Source organism: Thunnus albacares, chromosome 18 (assembly GCF_914725855.1).
Source record: "Thunnus albacares chromosome 18, fThuAlb1.1, whole genome shotgun sequence".
NCBI classification, from domain to species: domain Eukaryota; kingdom Metazoa; phylum Chordata; class Actinopteri; order Scombriformes; family Scombridae; genus Thunnus; species Thunnus albacares.
Genome location: NC_058123.1, coordinates 1,793,413 through 1,817,500, shown reverse-complemented (window position 1 = coordinate 1,817,500; position 24,088 = coordinate 1,793,413). Strand labels below are relative to the sequence as shown.

Below are 24,088 nucleotides of genomic sequence, written 5' to 3'. Positions count from 1 at the left end.
AAACTGTTGGTGAGAAAAACCTGAACAAGAAAAACAAAACCATCTTACTTGTAGGTGAAACAGGAACAGGAAAATCTACTCTGATCAACGCTCTGTTCAACTACACCATGGGAGTGAAGTTTGAGGACAACATCTGGTTTGAGATGGTAGAAGAGAAGAAGAGAAGATGTCAGACAGAGAGTCAGACACCAGATGTGATCGTGTACGAGATCTTTGGTTTTGAAGATAAAACTCTGCCCTTCTCTCTGACCATCATCGATACTCCTGGATACGGAGACACCAGAGGGATTGAAAATGATGACATCATCAGTCAAAGATTATTTGACTTGTTCCGCTCAGAAGATGGAGTTCATGAAATTGATGCAGTGGGTCTGGTGATGAAGTCGAGTGAGAATCAGCTGAGTGACCGACAGAACTACATCTTTGATTCAGTGACGTCTCTGTTTGGAAAAGACATTGAGAAGAACATCGTCGCTCTCATCACACACTCAGATGGAATAACACCTGAAAATGCTCTGAAAGCTCTTGAAGCTGCAAACATTAAAGGTGCCAAAAATGAGAAGAATCAGCCCGTTTACTTCCTGTTTAATAACAACCAGACCACACAGAGAACAGAGGAAACAGAACTTGCTTTAGACAACGCATGGTGGGTAACAAAGAGAGGAATGAAACGATTCACAGACTTCCTGGAAAAATCGAAACCTCAAAATCTGATAACAACTGTTGAAGTGCTGAACGCACACATCAGAATAACAGCCTGCATCAACAACCTGCAAGACAGAATCCAGCTGATTGAACTAAAGCAGAACGAGATCCAACAGACTCAAGAAGCTCTGAAGAAACATGAACAAGAGATGAAGAAGAATAAAGAGTTCACTGTAGAAGTTGATGAGCCCTACAAAGATAAAGAAGACATCAGAGGTGGGAGGAGGTGGTTGTTTTTTTATAAAGCAGCTGTCACCTGTAACATCTGTAAAGAGACCTGTCACTATCCTGGATGCACAAAGGCCTGGAGTCCAAAACACTGTGAGGTCATGAAAAGAGGTCACTGTACTGTTTGTACAGGGAAGTGTCCTGCATCAGATCATGTGAAAGAAAAGTGGAGATATGTGAACAAGACCAGGAAAGTTAAGAAGACCCTTCAAGATGTGAAACAGAAATATGAAGAGAATAAAACAGATCGTGAACAGAAGAAGAGCCTTCTGGAAAATCTTCAAACAGAGATGGAAAAACTGAAAGCAGAGAAGATTCAGCTGCTGGATGAGGTCTACCAACATGTGGAGCAACTAGAGCGGATCGCTCTGAATGATAATTCACTGTCTACTCATGTCCACTTGGACTTCCTGATTGAGAAGATGAAGGAGATCAGAGCCACAGAGAAGGTCAAGAAGCTGGAGATGAAAAAACGAATGGATAAAAAAAACAAAGCAGGGCTGCGATACATGTTTGATAAACTAACAACAGCAGCTAAAGATGCAGTGATGTAGATGAACAACATTAGACAACTGTGTAGACAACAAGCTCTACACTGTTCATATAAATGTTTAAACATCACAAACATTATTTCATTTTAATCCTATTAAGTGTGATGTTGATAATTGTAATTATTTTTTTTCAAAGACACATAATCGTCTTTTAAATTTTAAATTGTGTGATTCTGGGAAACCGCCTCCTCTGTGATATATAACTGTTCATTTAGTTTAATGTTTAATTATCATTTGTTGATCCACTTCAGTGAAAGTAAAGCCAGAGTTTATCTTATAGTGACAGCAGCTGTTGGTTTTCTTGTTATGGATTCTCACATCAATCACTCTCATAGTTCAGCCTCTTTTCTGCTCTCAGCTTCATCAGATCAAAACTCTTCATCAGTGTGTTCAGCTGCACTTCAGTAACCAGTTTACAGTCGACTCTCTGCACTCAGCTGATTTCTGTCCTGTCATGTAAACCAGAAACCTGGTTTCTGTATCACAGTAGAGGATTACAGAAACCTGAGGTTCCTCGATCCTCACTTGAACCGGAAGTCGTTCTGCTCCGCCATCTTGCAGGTCGTCCCAAAGCTCTTATTCCTGCTCTGAGGAGCCATGAGTGAAGATACACAAGAGCCTTCACGTCTTTTACCGACCGACACGCCTCCTTATTGGAAAGCTGATCAGTAGGCTTGTTTCAGATGAACTGCTCCTTTCTTGTAAAGTGGAGGGATCAGGCGGCAGCATCAGCAGGAAGTGACAAAAAGCTGCAGTCAAGTCAGACAGTTTCCAGCAGCTTTCAAAGAATCTACAGGAAGTCACAGAAATATTTACATCCTGTTAGATCTGATCCTGATTTAATAAAATGTTATCAGATCAATCTACTCAAGCTCAGCTGATCAATCATTAACATTGTTTTAATGCTGATCTGTATGATAGAATATAAACTGTTAAAATGACCTATAATCAATAATCAAAACAACATTTATTCTGTAATCTCCAATATTAGACTATTAAATTATTTTACATAGAAATGTAACTGTTGCAGCAAGCGGATCACTACCTGCTGGTCAACATGCCGACTGTAATCAGCTGATGTCACACTAATCAAACTCATTCACATCTCATTGATGAAAGAAAGAAATTCTAATAAAATGAAATTATTATTTTTTTCTATGTAATTTAGTTTTTAGGAGAGATCTTTGTATCAGCTTTTATCTTCTTATCTCTCCTGCACAGATGTTTATTTACTTCAAATGAATGAATAGTTGAGTTTATGCAGGTAAAAGTGTGTTTTTTACCTACATGTGAATGTCTCTGTGTACATATCAAATGTTTAAATATTGTATAAAAACATTGTATTTTGTTATGTACAAATAAATAAATAAATAAAGTAAAACACAAATCAGATCTAGAGGAAAAAAGCAGAAATAGACATTATATCATTTATCTGTCAAATATTCAGACTGTTGGGGCTTCACATCAATAATTAAATAATGATATAATCTTCATATTGTGTCTGTTGTAATTTTTGGTTATGGAATGTTTTCTGTCTCTTTGGATGATAAAAGTTGTCATCAACACATCCGAATTCTTAGTAGAAGATCAGACAACTGAAATCCAAAATGAAGATAAAACATCATGTTGTTGATCAAACTCCTGAACCAATCAGCTCTTTGATCAGGTGACAGCCAGGCTTCTCCCATCATGCCCTGATCCTTGCAGTCAGTGGAAAACAGCTGCAGCCGACTTGATCTCATCAGGTTGTTGTTGCCCACGTCTGCATGATGTCAGAGTGAGTTGGGATCAAGTCAAACACAAATCCAACTGGCAAGAGTTTTACTGTCTAAAGCTGAGGGAATAATCAGATCTGTCTATATGTTTTTATCATTGGAATACCTCCTGAAATATACAATAGAATAGACAAGATTTTATTTTATTTAATTTGGAGGAACAAGTGTCATAATTTAAGAAAAAATATGTTATGCGACATAAAAATAAATGGTGGTCTGGACGTACTAAGTTTCAAAATGTTAAATAATACTTTCAAAGTGAAATGATTAACTAATTTGATTATAGAAGAAGAAAACATCTGGAATACCCTCCCCATATAAATATTTAGTTTAATGGATGGACTTATATTTTCTGCTTAAATGTGATTAAAGAATTGACAAGTTTCCTGTTAAGTTATCAAATTTCCATGAACAAGCTCTGCTGGCCTGGAAATTTACTGATTTCCACCAATTAATTACTATATTTGGAATAACAAGAATATTCAATATAAAATAAGTCACTAATGGGTTTACAATGGTATTTATTGATTAAACATCTTGTTAATGCTGATGGGAAGTTACTAACAATAATGAATTCCTCTCTGAGTTCAGGTCACCAGTTATGCAGTGGTTTTTGATGCTCTGCTGAGGGCTGTGCTGCAGCTTCTCAGAGGTTCAGTAATCAAGGTTTCAATGATTAATCCATTCAATAGAGGTATATTCCTTGGAGAAGCTGACATTAAGAATAAATGCTTTAATAAATACATCAGGAATTACATATAAGCTGTAACTCTGCCCCCAGGAAGATTCTTTTGGTCCCCGCTTTATGTAGAAATTAATTGGCAGAAAATTTGGTTAGTTGGGGACAAATTTTTTCTTAATAATAAAGTTAAAGAGGTTTCCTTTTGCATTGAATATCCAGCAAAAAGGACATTAGAGAGATTAAGATTTAATATTGAATATTCTTGCAATTTCTGTGGACTAGTAGAAGAAACAATGTGTCATTTGTTTTATCACTGTATGTTTACCAGAATATTTTGAGTGGATGTTCAGCATTACATATACATATTCAGAATAAAGACATTTTTATATGTTTTGAAGGCAATGAGAAGGTTAAAGATATTATATTTTTTTGTACAGTCAATTTTATCACAAGAGGAGATGAGAGGACTCCAAATCAAATTTGGGACATTTTTGTCAAGAACGCATCAATATGGTTCCACGGTAAGAGTCCTGAAGAATAAGAAGGCAATTAAAACTAATTGTGTTTTTGATAAATTTCTTATTGACCGATGATACATTATTTTGAATTTGTATTACTTTTTCAAAATATTTTTTATAACTTTGTATATGTACACCTGGTATGGACATTTGTTTGTGTACATCCTGTTATTGTACACGTGTTCTCTAAAATAAAGAAATAATTTTAAAAAGAATCTAACTAGTACGAATTGCGTGGTGATTGTGCAGCGGCTCATATCCATTGACTGAACGAGCCTATTATATCAACGTCCGAGCAAGAGAGAAATCCCAACATCATTTCCATTTTCGGTTTACTGGTCGACTAGTTTTCTACCAATTTTTACTGTACCGTATAACAGACGCTTCTTAGCATGCTAATTTGGCTTTTAACAAACTTGAAATACTCAGATAAATACAGACTTTGTGGTAAGTCATGTACATTACTTAATGACACTAATACAACGCTGTAAAAACAATTTATTTTGTTACTTTATGTAATGGTAGCGAGATGTGTCTCTGAGAGCTCTAGTGGATGCCCTATGCCCCTCAACGGGGTAAAGAGGATTAAGTCAGTCAGTCAGCTAGATGTGTCACACCTTGCTGGAGCCTCTCTGTGCACCCTGGACTCAAGAAGTGATGGCATATGACTGGGGGTCACTCATCAGGATGGGGAGATGGTCAGCTCATCCCTCTGCCGACTCTTCTACCAGACCAGTCCAGGTTTTCAAACATAAACATCAGATTAAACATCAAGTACAACCATCTGTACATCCATCTCAACATGGATGGAAACAGTCCTGGCCACATGGATCTTCTGGAGTTCCTAACCACCCAGATGGCGGCCTTTTCTCCTTGCTGAGGTCGAAAGGAGGTTCCAGGTGCACCGGGCTCTTGCTGAGGGGCTTAAGAGGAGCTTCTACCCTCTGGCCACCGGGATCCTGGATGAGATTGCTACATAGGATGTTTATCGTACCACAGAGCATGCCTGTCAAAACCTGCTTCAAGTTCAAAGCAGTGTTTCATCAGCAAAAACACCTGGGCTGTGTTTTATGGGCTGCTCTTTGGACTACTGTTGGTACTCATTGCTGTATTGCCTGCACGTGTCTGTCTGGCTAGAGCAATCAACACTGATGAAAAACAACTGGGACACCAAGTGATTGAGCTTGGGTCAAATGCTGGCTCATGGCCAGCTGACACTCCTAATGTGAGTTTTCATCATAACTTACTGGGATATTTTACGTCCTACGGCACGGGCGAGCCCAGGTATCAGAGCGAATCACTGATCCAGTGGACCGGTCATCTGCCACTCCATTTCAGAGAACAGCAGGTCTCCTCTTCATGCTGATCCTGCTCTCCAGAGATGTTCAGCTAAATCCTGGACCAGTGACCCCTGGAACGCTGCAGAACTTTGATGCTGATTTGTGCCCGAGTGTGTCTGGGACTCCTCTGGTGCCAGTGATGAATGAGCAGCAACTTTCTGAGCCGGGCTTCTCCCTTAACAGACTAAACTTTGTTAACACGAGGCATGATGTCTCCATGAATAACTTTTTGCTACCGAGCTGTGGAAACCTTGATAGGTCCAGTGTCTCTCTCACAAAACCTGCTGCTGACACCACTGTGTGTCGAAACCCTGCAGTGAAGAGGCAGAGGTAATTCAAAACCTTCCAAACTGTCAATCATGCAAAAGTCTTATGGGACCCGAAGCTGAAACCGAGGGGGCTATATAGTGGACATTTTAACATCAGAAGAATTACTGCAAAGAGCAATCAGCTAACTCATCTTATGTCTGACTCAAATCTGGATTTTCTCTGTCTGACTGAAACATGGTTGAAACAAACAACTCCTGCAAGTGTGTTCATGGTGCCTGGATACCAATGTTTCAGAAGAGACAGACCTGATGGAAGAAGAAGGAGGGGCGCTTTTTTATGTGAGAGACAACATCGAATGTGAACGTGTGGTTTATAATGCGGGTAACAGGTTAGAATATGTTGAGATAAAAATAATGTTATCCCAACAAATGTTTTTTAACATCATAGGTGTCTATATGCCCCTGTCTGCAGATGACACTTTCTATGATCAACTCACAGAAGTCTTGAAAGAGTGCAATCTCAACAAAGAATTATTAGTTATGGGTGATTTTAATGTGAACTGGGAGGATAAAACTAAGAGGAAAGAACTAAAAATGATCACAGAGAAATTCCAACTAGAACAACTAGTAAAAGGTCCAACTAGGATTACAAAATGCTCCAGTAAACAAATTGATCTGATATTTACTAACAAACTAGAAAGAATAACTAAAAGTTATAATTTAATCACTGGCTCATCAGATCATAACCTAACCCTATGTGCAAGAAAACTGACTAAAAGTAGATTTAAGACCACGGCAACTAAGACAATGATCCTTCAATGCATACCCAGAGCTAAGCAAGAAGAATTTACCAATGAAATGAACAGCTTGAACTGGGATGATGTTCTGTCCTCTGATGACCTGGACTATGGCTGTGATACTTTTACTCACACAATCAACTCTGTGAGGGAAAGATTTAATGTGAGGATACAGATAAAATCTACAAATAAAAACAATTTACCGTGGTTTAAAGAAAATTTATGGAAACTAATGAAATCTAGAGATGCACTATCAGCTCCTTAAAAAGCTCCAAAAGTAGAGATGCTTTCCAATTTGACACAATGTTTGTTAAATCACACAGAGATATTTTAACTCCCCCTATTGCTCATTTAATTAACTTGTCTTTTAAACATAACTCCTTTCCTGATGACTGGAAATGCGCCGTTGTCACGCCTATTTTTAAATCTGGAGACCGCCTTGAAGCCAGTAACTACAGATCAACTACAGATCAATCAAGTTTATTGCCAGTACTCTCAAAGGTTGCTGAGAAAGTTGTCATTAAACAACTGATAACATTTCTTAATACAAGCAATTTTGGTCTATATCGTATGCAATTTGGCTTTAGAGCAAATCATTCCACTGAAACTGCTACCTTGCACTTAATAGAGCAAATTAAATCAAGACTTGACAAAAGAGGAGTAGTTGCTGCTGTATTTTTAGATCTCTGTAAAGCGTTCGACACAGTCAATCATGATGTTTTACTACCGAAACTCTCTAAATTTAACTTCTCATCTAGAGCACTGGCATGGATGTCTTCATATTTATCTAATAGGAGACAATGTGTTAAAGTTGGTGACACACTGTCCAGTAACATGAAGTGCACAATGGGTGTTCCACAAGGGTCAGTGTTAGGTCCTCTATTATTTAGCCTATATATTAATGATCTCCCTCAACAGTGTCATGATGCAGAACTACAAATGTATGCAGATGACACCGTTGTGTAAACACATGCAAAAACAGCTGAGTTAGCTGCTGCTAAGCTAACAATTGCATTGGAAAGGATCACACACTGGCTTGATCAATCATGTCTGAGTCTAAATGTAAACAAGACAAAAGGTATGTTTTTCTCTAAGACCATGGTACAACCTCCTAATGCTGATATTCTCATCAAAGGTGAAAATATTGACATAGTTACTGATTTAAAATATCTTGGTGTGACACTGGATCCAAATTTGAACTTTAAGAAACATGTTTAAAACACGGTTAAAACCGTAAAGTACAACTTAGCAAATTTTAGACATATTAGAAACTGTCTGTCTTTGGACGCAGCCAAGATATTTATGCAGCTGTGATTCTTTCCCAGATGTCTTATTGATCACATGTTGGGGGCAGGTGGAGAAACAGCCATAAAACCTCTTTAATCCTTATACAAACAAACTCTAAAAACTCTGGACAAAAAGCCAATGCATTTCCATCACTGTAGGGTTCTGGAGAAATACAATTTACTGAGCTTTGACAATTTTAGATTATTCTCAAATTTGTGCCTAGTTTATAAAATGTTAAATGGTTTGTCCTCCTCCACTATGTGACTTTGTGTTCACTCGCTCAGTAAGTTCTATTAGATCCTCCAGAATATCCTCTATACATGATTGGACCATTTCATCACACTGCATTTGGACAGTCAGTTTTCTCTGTGAAAACCACAACTCAGTGGAACGTCCTATCTGATGATATGAAGAACTGCAGTTCAATCAATACATTCAAGGCCAAATTAAAAAATCTACTAAAGACCAATCAGCTGTGTGACCACTGAGTCTAAACTCCATCTATGGTCTTGATTTAAATTTGACAAATTCTAATTGATATTGTGGGTTTATGTGATGTGCTCTGTGTAGTTTTGTATTTTGTATGGTGCGTTCTGTGTGTGGTTTTTTTGTTGTTGTTGTTGTTGTTTTGCTTTGTACTGTTTGTTGTTGTGCTGTTGTATGTTTTTTGTTGGGGACTACAGATACAAACTAACTTCAAGCTAACTCTGGTGCAGTGCATCTTCAATTTTTCAAACTGCACACTGTTCCAGTCAGTAAATCAATCAATCACAGTCACTGAGAAGTCGTCAGGCCTGCAGTTATAACTTATTATCAGTCATTAATAAAAGGTTATTTTTTTCACACATATGAATTCAGAGTAAATTATCGTTTGTACACATTATAATAAGTTGTTTTGACCTTTCGGGACTTTAAAGGCTCTGCAGTAATATGATGTGATCTGTCTCTGGTCTCTGAGGATCAAACTCTGCAGGCGAGGCAGCAGTAAAAGTTTCCTCCTTAAGAGAAATGTTCAGACTTCCCATTGAGCTGTCAGTGTCTCCTTAAAGTTTAAGTGCTTTTACATTAAGTGTTCACAGTATTTTGTCCACCCCTTGTGGAAGAACAAAGTCTTGTGAACAGTCACAATAACGTTGACGTTAATCATGTCTTCAAGGAGAATATATTATTATGAATGATGTGTTTTGTCTGTTTAAAGGGTCCAAGACCCAGCTAGAGTCATTTATTACATACCTCAACATTAGAGAGAATAATCTCTTGTATACAGATCTGTTAAACAAACCTACTGCTATAAATACTTTACTAATGGCAGACTCTGATCATGCTTTAACATTAATAATAGTCTCCTTTAAGTCAGTTTTGCAGATTAAAATGAATTTGCCAGAAAACTGGTGATTTTGTCAGGAACATGAATGAAATGAAAAACAAAGAGGATAGAAGAAATCTGACCTACATGATGCTGCCACTAAAATAAAAGACAGATCAAGGTCTGATGTCTTAAAAAATAAACTTACAGTGAAATCAGATGAATGAATAATGTTTACAGCAGAGTATTCTACGAGTGCAGAACAGATAAAGGGAATAATAACAAAACACTGGCATATACTTGAATCTGATTTTCAACTCAATAGTGCATTCAAAGAACAACCTGTTATGGTTTATAAAAGAGCTAAAAACCTTAGAAACCTCCTGGTTCATTCATATTTACCTCCTCTTCAATCAATACCAGCCTGAGTTACTTTAACACCTACTGTATGGTTGTTGTAGTCAGTGTAACTATATTTACTGATGTAACAGTTTTAAACATCCTCACACAGGTAAAGAGATCCCTATAACTGAGTTATTTCATGTCACACTAAGTTGATCATTTAGCTCAGCCATTCTCAACCAATGGGCCACGGCCCACAGATGGGCCTCAGAGAGCCATCTAGTGGGCTGCAGAGGTAGTACAGTTTACAAAGCTAATTATTTTTATATCTAAATGTGCTCAATAATTCACATAAATATAAAAGATCAAATTCAAATGCATAATTTTAATGACCAATCACATTTTTAATATCATTACACCATCATCATCACAACACATCTTAGGTATACTGGCTGCAAGTCAGTAACCCTTTCTGTCAAAACAGGCTATCAAATTTCTGTTGCCTCTCACCACCACCTATTTATGTGAGTCAGGGGTTTCCATTGTGACTGTCACAAAATCAAAGGCAAGGAACAAAGTGAAAGCAACTTGGATGCTACTCTGCAGGTCAGCCTCTCACTCATCCCACCACAACTTGATCTCATTATTTCTAAGAAGCCTAAGTTTCTCACTGGGGGTGAGCAGAGTATTTATTTTGGTCATTACAGCTGGCAGTGGCATAACACATATTTACAGCCCAGTGTTTTTGTCATGTTTTTTTTCATTTATTTGGGAAGGTTGTCCTCAGAAATGTTTTAACAATCAGAAGTGGGCCTTAAGTTACAAAAGGTTGAGAACCCCTGATTTATCTCATCACTTTCCCTTGTGGAAAGTTATATGTTGGAAAGATGAGTAGAGCACTGAAAACTCATATTGCTGAACATAGAAGCACTATTAGATGTAAAGACATGAATGATCCAGTAGCAGCACATTCTGTTGAATTTAATCATCCTTTTTCCTCTCTAAGATATGTTGGTATTGAGAAAGTATCACTCCCTCACAGGTAACTAGTTTTACTTTCCTGGTCACCTCATGGATTAAATATAGATTATGACCTGAAGTGTTTTCTGTAATGTTCCTCCATTTATTATATATTTAGGTTAAATTGTGTATGATGTTCATCTTTTGAGCTGATGTTTAACGTCCTCTGTATGTCTATTAGAAATCTACTCAAATCTCATGTATTTTTTAAACATTTTAAATATACTTAACCAAAAAACTTGCAATGTAATATTTAAATTTCTACATGTGGTATGAGACATAGTGGTTCTTGTCACTTTATTTGAAGTGATTTGATTGGCTGTAGGTCCTGACGCTGTTTGTTTAAAAGTTTTGATTCGCTGAAGGCCTTTTGATTGTTTTTCTCACCCTGATGATGGAACATGATTATTTAATCACCATCAGATGTGTTACTAGGTGTGGCCTACATAACATACCAGTGCCTGCATACTGCTATGATTGTTAATCTTGAAGAAGGGCTGAAGACCTAAAATGTCATCTGAGTACAAGAGAAATGCATATGGAGCCAGAGCTTTTTTATTACTCTGAAAGATCTCCTTCATACCAAACCAAGATTAATACATATAAATATTAATAATTCAGAAATTCTACTAAGTATCACATGTTGTTTCATGGATTGAGATCTAAAACCTGAAGTCTAATGGTGACATTGGAAAAAATTATTTTTGTTCTAAAATGTCACTGAACACGTCTTCTCCTCCTCAGTGGAAACTGCACTCTTCACAGGAAAGGGGGTTTCAGGTTTTCAAATTTGAGAACTTCGGAAGTAATTAGTAAAAACTATTTCTAAAGATTAAATAATTTATTTAACATTTTCCTCCCAAGATGTTCCTGCAGCAGTTTTGAACAGTGCTGAAAACGTTCAGTTACAGGAACAGTTTGATTCTGGATAAGACAGAAAACAATAGAACTGCAGGTCAGACTCGTGAGACTGGTTTATAGCTTCAACATCACATCAAGGGGCAGACACTGCAGACTGCGTGAGGAGAAAACATGCTCAGTGTTTGTTCATGTTTTTATCTTTCCAAGACAGAACTCACTGAAACACAAATATCCTGAAGGTGTGATTGACACTAAATAACTTCAGTAAGTTTGATCTATTATGGATAAGGAGTCGATGAAGGGAGGCTAGAATTGGTGAATTATGGTCAAATTTTCTTGTTTCAGTTCAGATTCTAGCTGAAGTATGTTAAACCATTTGAATCTTCAGATATTTGAATCTGAAGAGTTTTAGTACTAGCGAGTGGCAGGCCTGAAACCAAAAGTTTATCTTTAATGAAATCAAGTGTTGGGGCACATTTTTGATTTAATAACTTAATAATTATGTTCACTTTTACTGTCACAGTCAAGGTAGTGCTGGTAAAATAATTTGTTTTTAGGTCTACAGGATTTAATTACTAAACTTTAAGGCTGTACCTGTTACTAACAAGCCACACATATGATAAATACCTCTTTGCCAACAAAAAGTAAAGAGTGCATAAATATGAGAAATGAAAATCTGTGACCGTGACTTTACCCACAGACTAACGTTAGAGAAGTGGAGGGTCAGAAAGTAGCCGGCTACCCAACTATCACAGCACCAATTTACAAAACTTCAGCGACTCTGATCAACAAAGAAGATAAGTTGGTACAGATAAGGCTGTACAGGATAATGTGGGTAATGATGGTTAGCAGTGTTCTCCAGTGCTAAGCATAACATTAGTCAAAGGCCATTAGACTCATGGCCAAAATACAGTAACACGTCTGTCTCAGGATGGTTGCAGCAGAGCTTGTCTACTATAATCAACAGAAGCTGTGTAAAAAGCAAGTACTGACTGTTTGAAAATGATTATGATAAATACCTCATTGTACCAGAGGCAATGTGACATGGCAGTACAACCTTGTGGAATTTTTTTTAATTGTACATTACAATAACTCAATCAAATCAATGTGTATCCATGATCCTGTAGTTAAAATGATCTAGTGAATTAATTCAGTACCAGTTAATACAGCATAGGCTTCCAAACCCTGCATAACCAACTGCATTATCACTTGGTAAAACTCAATATGCATGCAGTAAAGGAGTTGGTGTAGCAGGTAGAAAACCCCGCTCTGTCCTGTCTATGTGACAAGTTACATCCATGCCTGCTGTATCTCAGCTGTCACACGTCTGTTTTCCCTCAATAACCTTCATCAAGACCAGTTAACTGAACTGCCAGTTATGTTTTGCATTTGCAAAAACAATGTCGGACTCCGTAATTTTCTCTGGACCGCTGCCTAATCTGACCAGTGATGACATGTATAGCCGCATGTCATCATTCAACCGCTGGCTGTCGAGGTGGTGTCCAGCAAACGATGTGGGCTTCATAGACAATTGGCAGACTTTCTGGGGAAGACCTGGTCTGATTAGGAGAGACGGCATACATCCCACTTTGGATGGAGCTGCTCTCATATCTAGAAATATGGCTGAGTTTATTAGTAGACCAAAACCATGACAACCCAGAGTTGAGACCAGGAAGCAGAGCTGCAGTCCTACACACTTCTCTGCGCTTCCATTAGAGCAGTTACCCACCCAAAACCACATAGAGACTGTGTCTGTCCCCAAAACCACATAGAGACTGTGTCTGTCCCCAAAACCACATAGAGACTGTGTCTGTCCCCCGACCACTTAAATCAATTAAATCCAAAGTAAACAAAAGAAGAGTCATTCATAAAAATCTAGTAAAAATTAAAACCCCTACTGCAATAGTACAACAAAATAAGATAATTCTCTCTTGAACATTAGATCTCTGTCATTTAAAGCTGTTTTAGTAAACGATTTAATTTCAGATCATCATATTGATTTATTTTGTCTCACTGAAACCTGGCTGTGTCATGAAGAATATGTCAGCCTAAATGAATCCAGTCCCCCCAGTCATATTAATACTCATATTCCTCGAGACACTGGCCAAGGAGGAGGAGTTTCAGCCATTTTCAATTCAAGCCTAATCATCAACCCTAGACCTAAATTTAATTATAACTCATTCGAAAGCCTTGTTCTTAGTCTCTCTCAGGCAACCTGGAAAACTTTACAGCCAGTTCTATGTGTCATAGTGTACCGTCCTCCTGGCCCGTACTCTGAATTCTGATCTGAATTCTCAGAGTTTTTGTTGTATTTAGTCCTTAGTACAGATAAAGTAATTATAGTAGGTGATTTTATAGGGTGCAGACACCCTCTCTATGTTTAAGAGTAGGCTTAAAACTTTCCTTTTTGATAAAGCTTATAGTTAGGGCCGACCAGGCTCGCCTTGGATCAGCCCTTAGTTATGCTGCTATAGGCCTAGACTGCTGGGGGACTTGCCATGATGCACTGAGCTCCTCTCTCCTCCTCCTCCTCTCCATCTGTATGCATTCATGTAACATCAATGCATGTCACTAACTTTGCTTCTTCCCCAGAGTTTTTTTGTGCCCCCCCCCTTTCACTCTCTCTTTCTCTCTCTCAACCCAACCCGTCAAAGCAGATGGCCGCACACCAAGAGCTGGGTTCTGCTTGAGGTTTCTACCCGTTAAAGGGGAGTTTTTCCTTACCGCTGTCGCCAAGTGCTGCTCATGGGGGAATTGTTGGGTCTCTGTAAATTAAAGAGTACGGTCTAGACCTGCTCCATGTGAAAAGTGCCTTGAGATGACTTCTGTTGTGATATGGCGCTATAAAAATAAAAATTGATTGATTGATTGATTGATTGATTGCATCACAGATCCAGTGAGTGAGCCGTTGCACAGACATAGTGGCCCCCTGAGCCTGACCACCCTAGCAGACGAACAACTGGTCCAACTTCCTGAAAGCCGCCATGCACTTCACATGACAGCAGAGCGCCTGCATGGGGCCACAGGGTGTGAAGACACTCCTCCTCCCTGTCGGTGTGAGGACGGGGGAAAAAAGCCCTCAGGCGAATGACCCTTTACCTGAACGAGGAGGTGATGACTTTGGGCTGGAAGGATGGATTTGGACGAAGTTCCACTGACCCCCTGTCATCACTGATGGACATACAGATGTACAGACAAGGTCCACAAGTCTCTGCACTTCGATCTTGTAGTGACAGGGTGATTTGACTGTCGCCATCTTTGATTTTTGGAGCCAGAGGTGACCATATTTGGACGAGAGGGTGGAGCTGACCCTAGCACTAGCTTCTAGCTTGGTTAGCACGGTGCATTTACAGTCTATGGTTAAGTGTGATAATGCTAATGCTAATTTTAGCTAGTGAAAAACAGGCTTAAAACCATTAAAATAAAATGTATTTACTGGAAAAACTGAACCAACTCCTTGGAGGGTCTTTTATGACAACCAAACACTGAACAAGACTTTTTTAGTGACTAAAATGTTACAGTTAACTTTCATGAACTGAAAACACTGAAATAGCAGCAGCTGCACCTATACTCTGTGAATCTGAGGTTACACCATGGTTACGTTACATATTCAATGTTGTCGCTGTGGTAGCGTCTTGTCTATTTCAATATAAATGGGGCCATAATTTACAAACTGAATTTCTGAAGATTTGAAACTAGCATTTGAGACCATAAACTCATTAGGAAAATGTTTACTGAGGTAATAAATCAAGTGAAAAGTCATTTTCTCATAGACCTCCATACAACCAGACTTTCTTTTTGCAACTAGTGGAGTCTCCACCTGCTGGTCATTAGAAAGACTGCAGGTTTAAGGCACTTCCACATTGACCTCACTTTTCAGGCCTGGAGCTTCCTGCTTGGCTGTGGCAGAAATGCATTCTGTCCCTGCCCTTAACAAACTGTCCTCTCTGTGTGAGCTGTTATACTGACCTCTGCTGGACGCAGGAGGGAAACACAAACAACTTGTACTAACCTCGGTGATTTTGAGACAAAGACTCTGATAACAAGATAAAGCACTGCCACAAACAGTTATAAAGCTGCTGTTTGTTTGTTTTTTATGTAATGTTTTGCTGAATATTGTAGCAGTGTTTTCATATTGTTATTTCTACAGTAAAATAAAGCAGGAACAAGTTGGGATTTTTGAACAGATTGTTGTTTTTTCATTGTTGTTGTTGCTGTTGTGATGGTGGTTATGTGTGTTTTATCAGACACTGTGTGATGTTGGATGACGTCTGCTGTGATCAACACAGGTTCTGATGGATCAGCGTTTGTACAATCTGATATTTGTTGTGAATGTACTGATTTAGAGCTGTGACAATTAATCAATTAATCAATTAGTTGCCAACAATTAAATTAATCACCAGGATGTTGTTAATGTGTTGCTTATGGTTTTCTGTTCCAATTCTGGTTCTTGGTTCAATTCTTGTCGTTTTAATTGGAAAAAAATGTGTTAAAAGCAGAAGTTGCCTTTATTTTCTTCTCATTTAAGCTGCTATAAACTGTAATTTGCAAACAGAAGTGCAGAAAGCTGTCAAGGTTCTGCTAAAGATGTTTATAATTGTCACTTTCCCGCAGCCCATCAAGACGTCTTTAAATGTCTTTTTTTATTTGATCAAACTGGCAGATTCAGTGTCTACTTGAGATCCATCGTCACAGGTTGCAGTTCACTAAAGAATCATGTTTTCTTCTTTCTAGCATTGTTTCATTTGAACATTCAGAACATTCAGAATGAATAAATGTGTTTTTCTTGTTTCCACTCTTGTTAATCATTTTTTCTGTTTCTGAAAATCAGAACATCTGCTGCAGATGGTTTTCCAGTTCTCATTTGTCTAAATACAATTTTTTTTTTTCATTAATGACAAAAAGCAGCTAATTTTACACTTGTTTAGATTATTTTGTGGATTTTCCTTAAAGAACAGGTTAACATTATTTCAAGTGTAGCTGCTAACTCACTGTGTGTGTTTGTGGTTGGATAAATAATGTTTGATCATTCAGCTAACAGCCAAAAGTAGGTTGTTGGTGAATGATGAGCTGATTTTCACTTTGCAGCTAAAATGTCCTTTAATATCCCCTTTAATTGAATTAGATCTGATTTAAAACTTAAATCTGTACACATATCTGTTTCCTGTTTCCAGTTCAGGGTTTGACTCAGAGTTTGTTAAACCTGCTCTCTGGAATATTACCCAGACTTCATTGTGCTCCTAAAACCAAACCTTCACCCTCTGCTGTTTTATCAGTCACACCTCCTGTTTTACAGTTTCCTCCTTTTCTATCAGAGCAGGAAGCAGCGCTGCAGGAGTGACAGTCTGATCAATAATTCAGATTGAAGAATCAGAAGAAATGACCTCACAGGCATCAGATTGAACAGGTAAGAAGCAGAACAGTGTTTGTTCCATCAGATTGTGTTTGTTATTGTTGTTTTGTAGGAATAAGACGACCTGACTCTGTCTCTCTGTGGTTCACTGTTACTGCTGTTAATCAATAATCAATCCCTCAGTGCTGCTGCTGAGGACACTTGTTTAGATTATTTTGTGACTTTTCCTCAAAGAACAGGTTCACATTATTTCAAGTTTTTCTTAAAACAGTACTAACACGTCCATATGTGCATTAAAGCAGTCACTGGTCGCTGTATCACATAAAAAATGATAATGCAACAGACGCAGCAGCCTCTAACAAACATTTAATGAACTCAATCTATCCCTAAATTCCAACCAACATTATGTTTGAAATAAAACTGAAATATTAATATTGTTAGTTTACAATGGAAGCAGGAAGCGCTGCATATTTCTGATGGCTCATATGACAGGTGCTCTTTACTGAGGCAGGTGAAAGTACAAAAAACAAGATCCAAGAAGTCTTTCCTGGTATCTGTCCAAGTGAAATAATATTGTGAATTTATTCTTCGAGCATATACACAACCAAGCAGACCAACACGTATCGACTCTACAGTAAGTCTTCATCAGAGTCTGCTTGTGTAGCGACTACTGGCAACAATGTAAAAGTCGCTGAGAGGCTGAGGTTGGGCCTTGTTTGCCGTTCGTCTGACACGCTACCAAAAAGATTCACTGAGATCAAAAATAAGTTTAATAACTTTTATTAATGAAAAGGATCAACTTATTATAACGTGCACAAAATATACTCAAAATAATCACAGCGATCAGGTGTAAAACAGCGGTCAACAAAAAATACAACGACCCACTCACCCTCTGTCTCTTTCTTACCAGCCGGCATGCAGGTGAACAGGTGCTTATATTAACTATAGGATATCACCGCCCATATCCATGTGACCTGATTATCAATCACCGTGATCGTGCAATAATAGATAAACCAAAATAACCCAAAATATAAAACAAAAAATTAATACTTTGCAATTCATTCAAACTTGAAAATGAATCCATTCATGGCTCCTACAGCTTGGTTTACCCAGTATGGCTGTATTTGAATCTACTACTGGAGCCATTACAAGGATTTCTGTTTAAGTTGAAAATTCTTAGACATCCAGTTTCTCACATCTCCGCTCCTGTAAAGAACTCAGCATACTGAGGTCAGTGGGCTGAATGGAAACATACAGCTGAGTGTCATCAGCATAACAGTGAAAGGAAATACCATGTCTACCAATAACGTGATAGTAGCACATAAAAAGAGAATACGATTGGTCCCAAAATTGACCCCTGAGGTACCCCATACTTGACTGTAGAAAATGTAGACATTTTACATAATAATAAAGCTTTACATAATGCTTTGCATTAGAACGACTGATAAATACACAATAACAAACAAAATAAAATCAATTAATGTAAAATTAAATTAGATTATAAAAAGATCAATTTAAATACAAACATAAAGACATAGACAGAGCACACTAAGAGCATGAAAATAGTGCCCACTTTTTATTTATTGAATTGAGTCTTGACTGTGAATGGAGATTCTATTCTGGATGTAATTGTGACACTGAAGAGACACTCAAAGATTCACATGTTGTTATCCTTGAAGTTAAGTATCCTTGAAGCTGGTTTGGTATCTTGGTGATTCACCAGCCACCACAGTATGAGGAGAGGTGCAGTTGAGGGTGTGATGATCTCAATCCAGCAGCAAACTGCAATCCTGGTACCAACAATGAGTGTGTCTCGTGCCGTCCAACACTCACCTGCTCAGAGCAGGTTGAAAGCTCAGCGCTCGTATGTTCTGTTATATTTGAACACATTATAGTGAAGGCTCACATGTATAAACCTCTCTGAAATCACACAAACTGCTTTTTTCATATTTTGCTTGTTTTTAAACTTTCCAGATAGTTGTTTTCTGGATACATTGTGGTGAGTCTGAATACAGATTAATGAGTGATTCTTACCAGCATCTCTCATCCACAACAGCTGCATCCTGTACTGATGGCATTTACTTTACCCTGGTGATTGTCTGTAAAGCCCATTGATTGTATATAAATATGGACGAAGCATCTCATCATCACCGCTGTGCAAAAGTGAAACCAAAATATTTCCTCTCTGGGAGCGGCCATCTTGCATTTGTGATGTCATTTGGAGCCAGAGTCTGTGCAGTAGAGTTAGGTGGTGGGAACCTGCAGGACACGCCCCCTCAGCCATCCTGCAGCCTGACAGAGTTTTGAAAGCGGCTGTCACAGCTGTCAATCATAATGTCACACCCCGTTTTTATATCGTCAAATCACTAATTAAAAACAAAAAATTAACACTTGAACAAACATCAGTGTCATAAGAATGACCTAAAATGACAGAAACCATCTCTAGGAAAAAATTTATTTGACATGTACTTTGACTTTTTAGTTTGGCTCATGTCCCATATGCTAACATGGAGGGGGCAGGACATATGACCTTTACTGCAGCCAGCCACCTGACTCTGTCTCTCTGTGGTTCACTGTTACTGCTGTTAATCAATAATCAATCCCTCAGTGCTGCTGCTGAGGACACTTGTTTAGATTATTTTGTGACTTTTCCTCGTTCACATTTTTCAAGTTTTTCTTAAAACAGTACTAACACGTCCATATGTGCATTAAAGCAGTTACTGGTCGCTGTAATCATTCCTGCGGTTCATATGGACCATGAAGAGATCTCTTTCTATCATGACTGTACTGGGAGTGGTGGAGGACGAAGGTCACAGTCCTCCTTCTGTGTAGAATAACTTCAACTGTTACTAATTAATGAGGCTTCAACAGCATTGAGGTGAAACTGCTCACACATGTCCAGCTGCATGTTTGATGAGACCTGATTCTCACATACAGCCTCTCTAACATGAACACAACTAAGTTCAAATGCAGCTTTCAACCAACAGCAGCAACAGTGTGACATTGGTCTGTATGAGACTCTGTGCTGTCAGTGTAGTTATATTTATGTCTTAATGATGCCCTTTATGCTCTGTCAATGTTTCACCAACATAACATCATATGGTGCTGCCAAGATGTGATTTACAATCTTACAATCATATTATAAAAGTCTTGATAGTGTAACTGAAATGCTGAAGTTTTATTGGCTACATTACAAATTGTATGCGTGAATTAGTTCAGAAAGAAAATCACATAAAAAATGATAACGCAACAGACGCAGCAGCCTCTAACAAACATTTAATGAACTCAATCTATCCCTAAATTGCAACCAACATTATCACTGAAATAAATTGAAATATTAATATTGTTAGTTTACAATGGAAGCAGGAAGCGCTGCATAGTTCTGATGGCTCATATGACAGGTGCTCTTTACTGAGGCAGGTGAAAGTAAGAAAAACAAGATCCAAGAAGTCTTTCCTGGTCTGAGAGTCTGACAGCAGCTGCTCATGGCTGTTATTTTACTTGCATTTCTTCTTCAATGTCACCCACAACTGCTGTCCATCTGACCGTCACCAGTATGTTCAGCACCTCCATAAGGAGGCGGAGGGTAGTGGCACTCTGGTAGTGGTGAGCCAAAGTAGCTGAATCTATTCAACTGCAGCTCTAGTTTAAAACACACTATGTGGACTGTTACTAATGAGTTAACTTCTTGACTGTGGTCCAACACAAGAAGGTGAATGATAGTTCAGTTCTTGTTCTCTCATTGATACTCAGATTACAGATCTTGCATGAGGCTGCCATCAGTGTATTTAAATTTGAGTCTGTTCGACAAAGACCTGAGCGCGCGCGCACACACACACACACACACACACACACACACACACACACACAAACAGCACAGCAGAAACAGCAGCAGATCGTAGCTGACAATGGGCTGAAGACAGTAAGACAAACTAAGGATTTAGTGTGAAAGATAAACTGCAGAGAAGTTGACCCATTAATAAACTCTGTGTTACATTTTTCACTGCGCTACTAATTTTTGTAGCACACGAACTCCTTGGGAAAGACATTAGAGCCCTGTGTATATTCACTAACGGTAAAGCCATCTGAAGGTGGCAGGAATCTGTTCTATCTTCAGTCTCTATTGGAATGATGTGGTGCATTGTAAAGGCACAATTACACACACCAGATCTGCTGGTAAACTCATATCTGAAACTTTTTACATCCAAGACAACAACCAGTTTCCTCTGATGAAAACTCTTTGCAGGATTCCCAAACAGTCAGTGCATCATGGTGGGGATGAAGTGGTGAATATGATTGCCCACAATTGTCACAACCTCCAACATACCTACCTATAATGTGCGATAATGTATTCTTTCTGATCCCACCCTTTATCCAAGTGCAGCACCAGTGCATCTGGCACACTTGGCCATGAAAATACCAAAAGTGTGCTGGGCATAATGGTTGTGCATCAGGCCAGTGATCCATCAAAATTGAGATTCAGGCAAACTTACTGACGGTGTGAAAACTGGAAATGCAGTAGCAGATGGAAGCTGAAAGGAAAAAAATCCTCATACCAGAGAATGCTGCAGGGGTTCCAGCTGGTGTCTGATAGTTTTGTGGTGGATCAACACAAGTTTTTCTGAAGTCTTTGTGGCCCCCTGATTCATGCTTCTTTGCAAGCTGTTGTGTGATATGTTTCCTAATTAGTAGAGGAACATTTTCTGTAACTGTTGCTCAGAGTCAGTTCTGATCAAAGTAAATAAACTACTACAAAAAGTAAGGAAATTTGCGTTTGGTAGATTATTTCTTTGTTGTAACAATGCCTCTTGGCAATAAATCTTATACCGTTGGAAAGCCTGTTTATTTCCCTTTTAAATGGTACCACATTTGTAAGGAACATGCATTTGTGGGATGAGCAACAGAGCTGAGTATGTGGGTTGTGCCCATGAAAAATTTGCCAAATCTTCTCTGCCAATGCCAAACAGCTTATTCTGCCATTGACTATTGTGTGGTGTTTGGTGCATTGGATGATTGAAGTTTGAAGAAACAAGACATATTGGCAAATTAACAGTTTATTCATTTAACAAACAGATGCCTCAGTAGCGTGTGGAAGAACCATACACAGCCACAACAGCCTGGCACCTCCTCTTCTTGCTGGTCACCAGCCTGGTCACACACTGCTGTGGGATGGCGTCCCATTCTTCAACCAGCATTTGTCACAAGTCAGCCAACGTGGTTGTGTTGGTCACTCTGGCATGAACAGCACGCCCAAGCTGATCCCACAGGTGTTCAATGGGGTTGAGGTCAGGACTGCTGGCAGGCCATTCCATCCTCCCCACTCCCAAATTCCGGAGGTAGTCTCTGATCAATCCCACTCTGTGGAGGCAAGCGTTGTCATCTTGGAGGATAGAGTTCGGTCCCAGACTGTGGAGATATGGGATTGCCACTGGTTGCAGAATCTCATCTCGATATCTCTCTGCATTGTGATTGCCTCCAATGATGACAAGCCTCATTTTTCCAGTGAGAGAGTTGCTGCCACCAAAAGACGTTACTCTATCGGTGTAGCCATCAGCATAGCATTCTCTGCATCTTCTCCACACTTTGACCCTATGATCCAACTGCCATAGGCAGAATCTGGACTCAATGCTGAACATAACATTCCTCCACATGTTCAGGTTCCAGTGCACGTGTTGCCGACACCAGCGCAAACGGGCCTGACAGTGAAGGGCAGTCATGGCAGGCGTCCTGGCAGCCTTATGAGACCAGAGATTGGCTGTGTGCAGTCTGTTCTGGATTGTCTGGGCAGAGAGCCATCGGCCATATCATCCTGCAAACCTTGACTGCAAATCTGTAGAAGACAGCTTATGGTACCTAAGTGCTGACTGGGTGAGGAAACGGTCTTCTTGGGTTGTCGTCTTCTTGGGACGCCCACTTCACGGCCTGTCTCTGACATCCCCTGTTATATGGAACTTGAAGACTTTGGAGATGGTACAAGGGCTCACTCCAAATAATGCCGCAACTTGGTTTTGCGGAACACCGATTTGAAGTTGCCCTATCGCACAGGTCCTATCCAGATCAGTCAAACGTGGTATGCCAATTCTTGGAGCAGATACCTATTGACCACCGTAGCAGGGCCCATGCTTACAGGTGCTGCTGATCAGGTGTCTGATCGGCAGCACCTGGGGGTACCAGAAGCTCAAAACAAGAGTCAATAGCAACAGCAAAATAAGCTGTTTGGCATTAGCAGAGAAGATTTGGCAAATTTTTCATGGGCACAACCCACATACTCAGTTCTGCTATAATTTCCTCATTGACAGCATACCTGTATTGTATTGATCTATACTTCTCTCCAGAAGTAAAGATGAACTTAAATGAAAACAGCCAAGTAGGCTTTGATATTTCTTTGTAATTTGAGTCAAGCAAAAGCATGACCATTTTGGAAGATTTTTTTGTCAGTGAAAAAAGTCCACCAACCACAGAAGACTCTTAAATATCATACATCTAATTTCCTGTGTTGCTTTGTCCTAAAATGACACATCCCTAGAGCCTGTCTTTCTACAGCAGGCAGGTTGGACCTTTTCCCAATGCTACATAACCTTTTAAAGAACTGACAATCCCAGGAATGTTGCAGATTTCATGACTGAAAAAGCTGATGACTACAGAGATAATGTCCTGTCAACCTGTTTAAAAGGAGCATTAGCCTGAGATCCAGTTATTTATTTATCTATTTAAAATAATCTCTTCAAGGCTACTCAGTAGAAAGGCTTTACACTTTACACTGTTCTGGCTATTTTATATTATTCTACACAGATAAACCAGCTTCTATGAGCCATCACATGGTTACAAACAAAGCTCCATCTTAACCTCCAGAACAGGTTTATGTACATAAAAGAAGGGTGGACGACAAAGAAGGATGCAAAGTTTCTGGATGATATCTACACAGTAGGGGTGTGCCTGAATACAAATATGTTATTCAACAAAACACAAATTGTGTTTTTTTATGAATATTTGTTTCATACAAATATTTTAAAAATTATTTGTTTTTGGGTCTGTTTTTACCAATGTACAGGTT

The 24,088-nt window shown here is 38.9% G+C and overlaps 1 protein-coding gene and 1 long non-coding RNA gene across 3 annotated transcripts in view; one reads left to right on the top strand and one right to left on the bottom strand.

Moving 5' to 3' along the window:
• LOC122968126 overlaps nucleotides 1-24,088 on the top strand; it is a 200,984-nt gene that overhangs the window by 9,395 nt on the left and 167,501 nt on the right. The window contains exon 3 of one of the 2 annotated variants that reach the window (XM_044333119.1): nucleotides 1-2,977. This exon is cut by the window's left edge and continues 104 nt beyond it. The exons of the other annotated variant lie outside the window; for it this stretch is intronic. Within the exon in view, the coding sequence (XP_044189054.1) occupies nucleotides 1-1,487 (1,487 nt within the window). The 3' untranslated portion in view covers nucleotides 1,488-2,977. Of the gene's footprint in view, nucleotides 2,978-24,088 lie in introns of those variants that run through there. 2 annotated transcript variants of the gene reach the window in all.
• Nucleotides 1-24,088, bottom strand: part of LOC122968190 — a 40,499-nt gene that overhangs the window by 9,463 nt on the left and 6,948 nt on the right. The window lies entirely within an intron of this gene.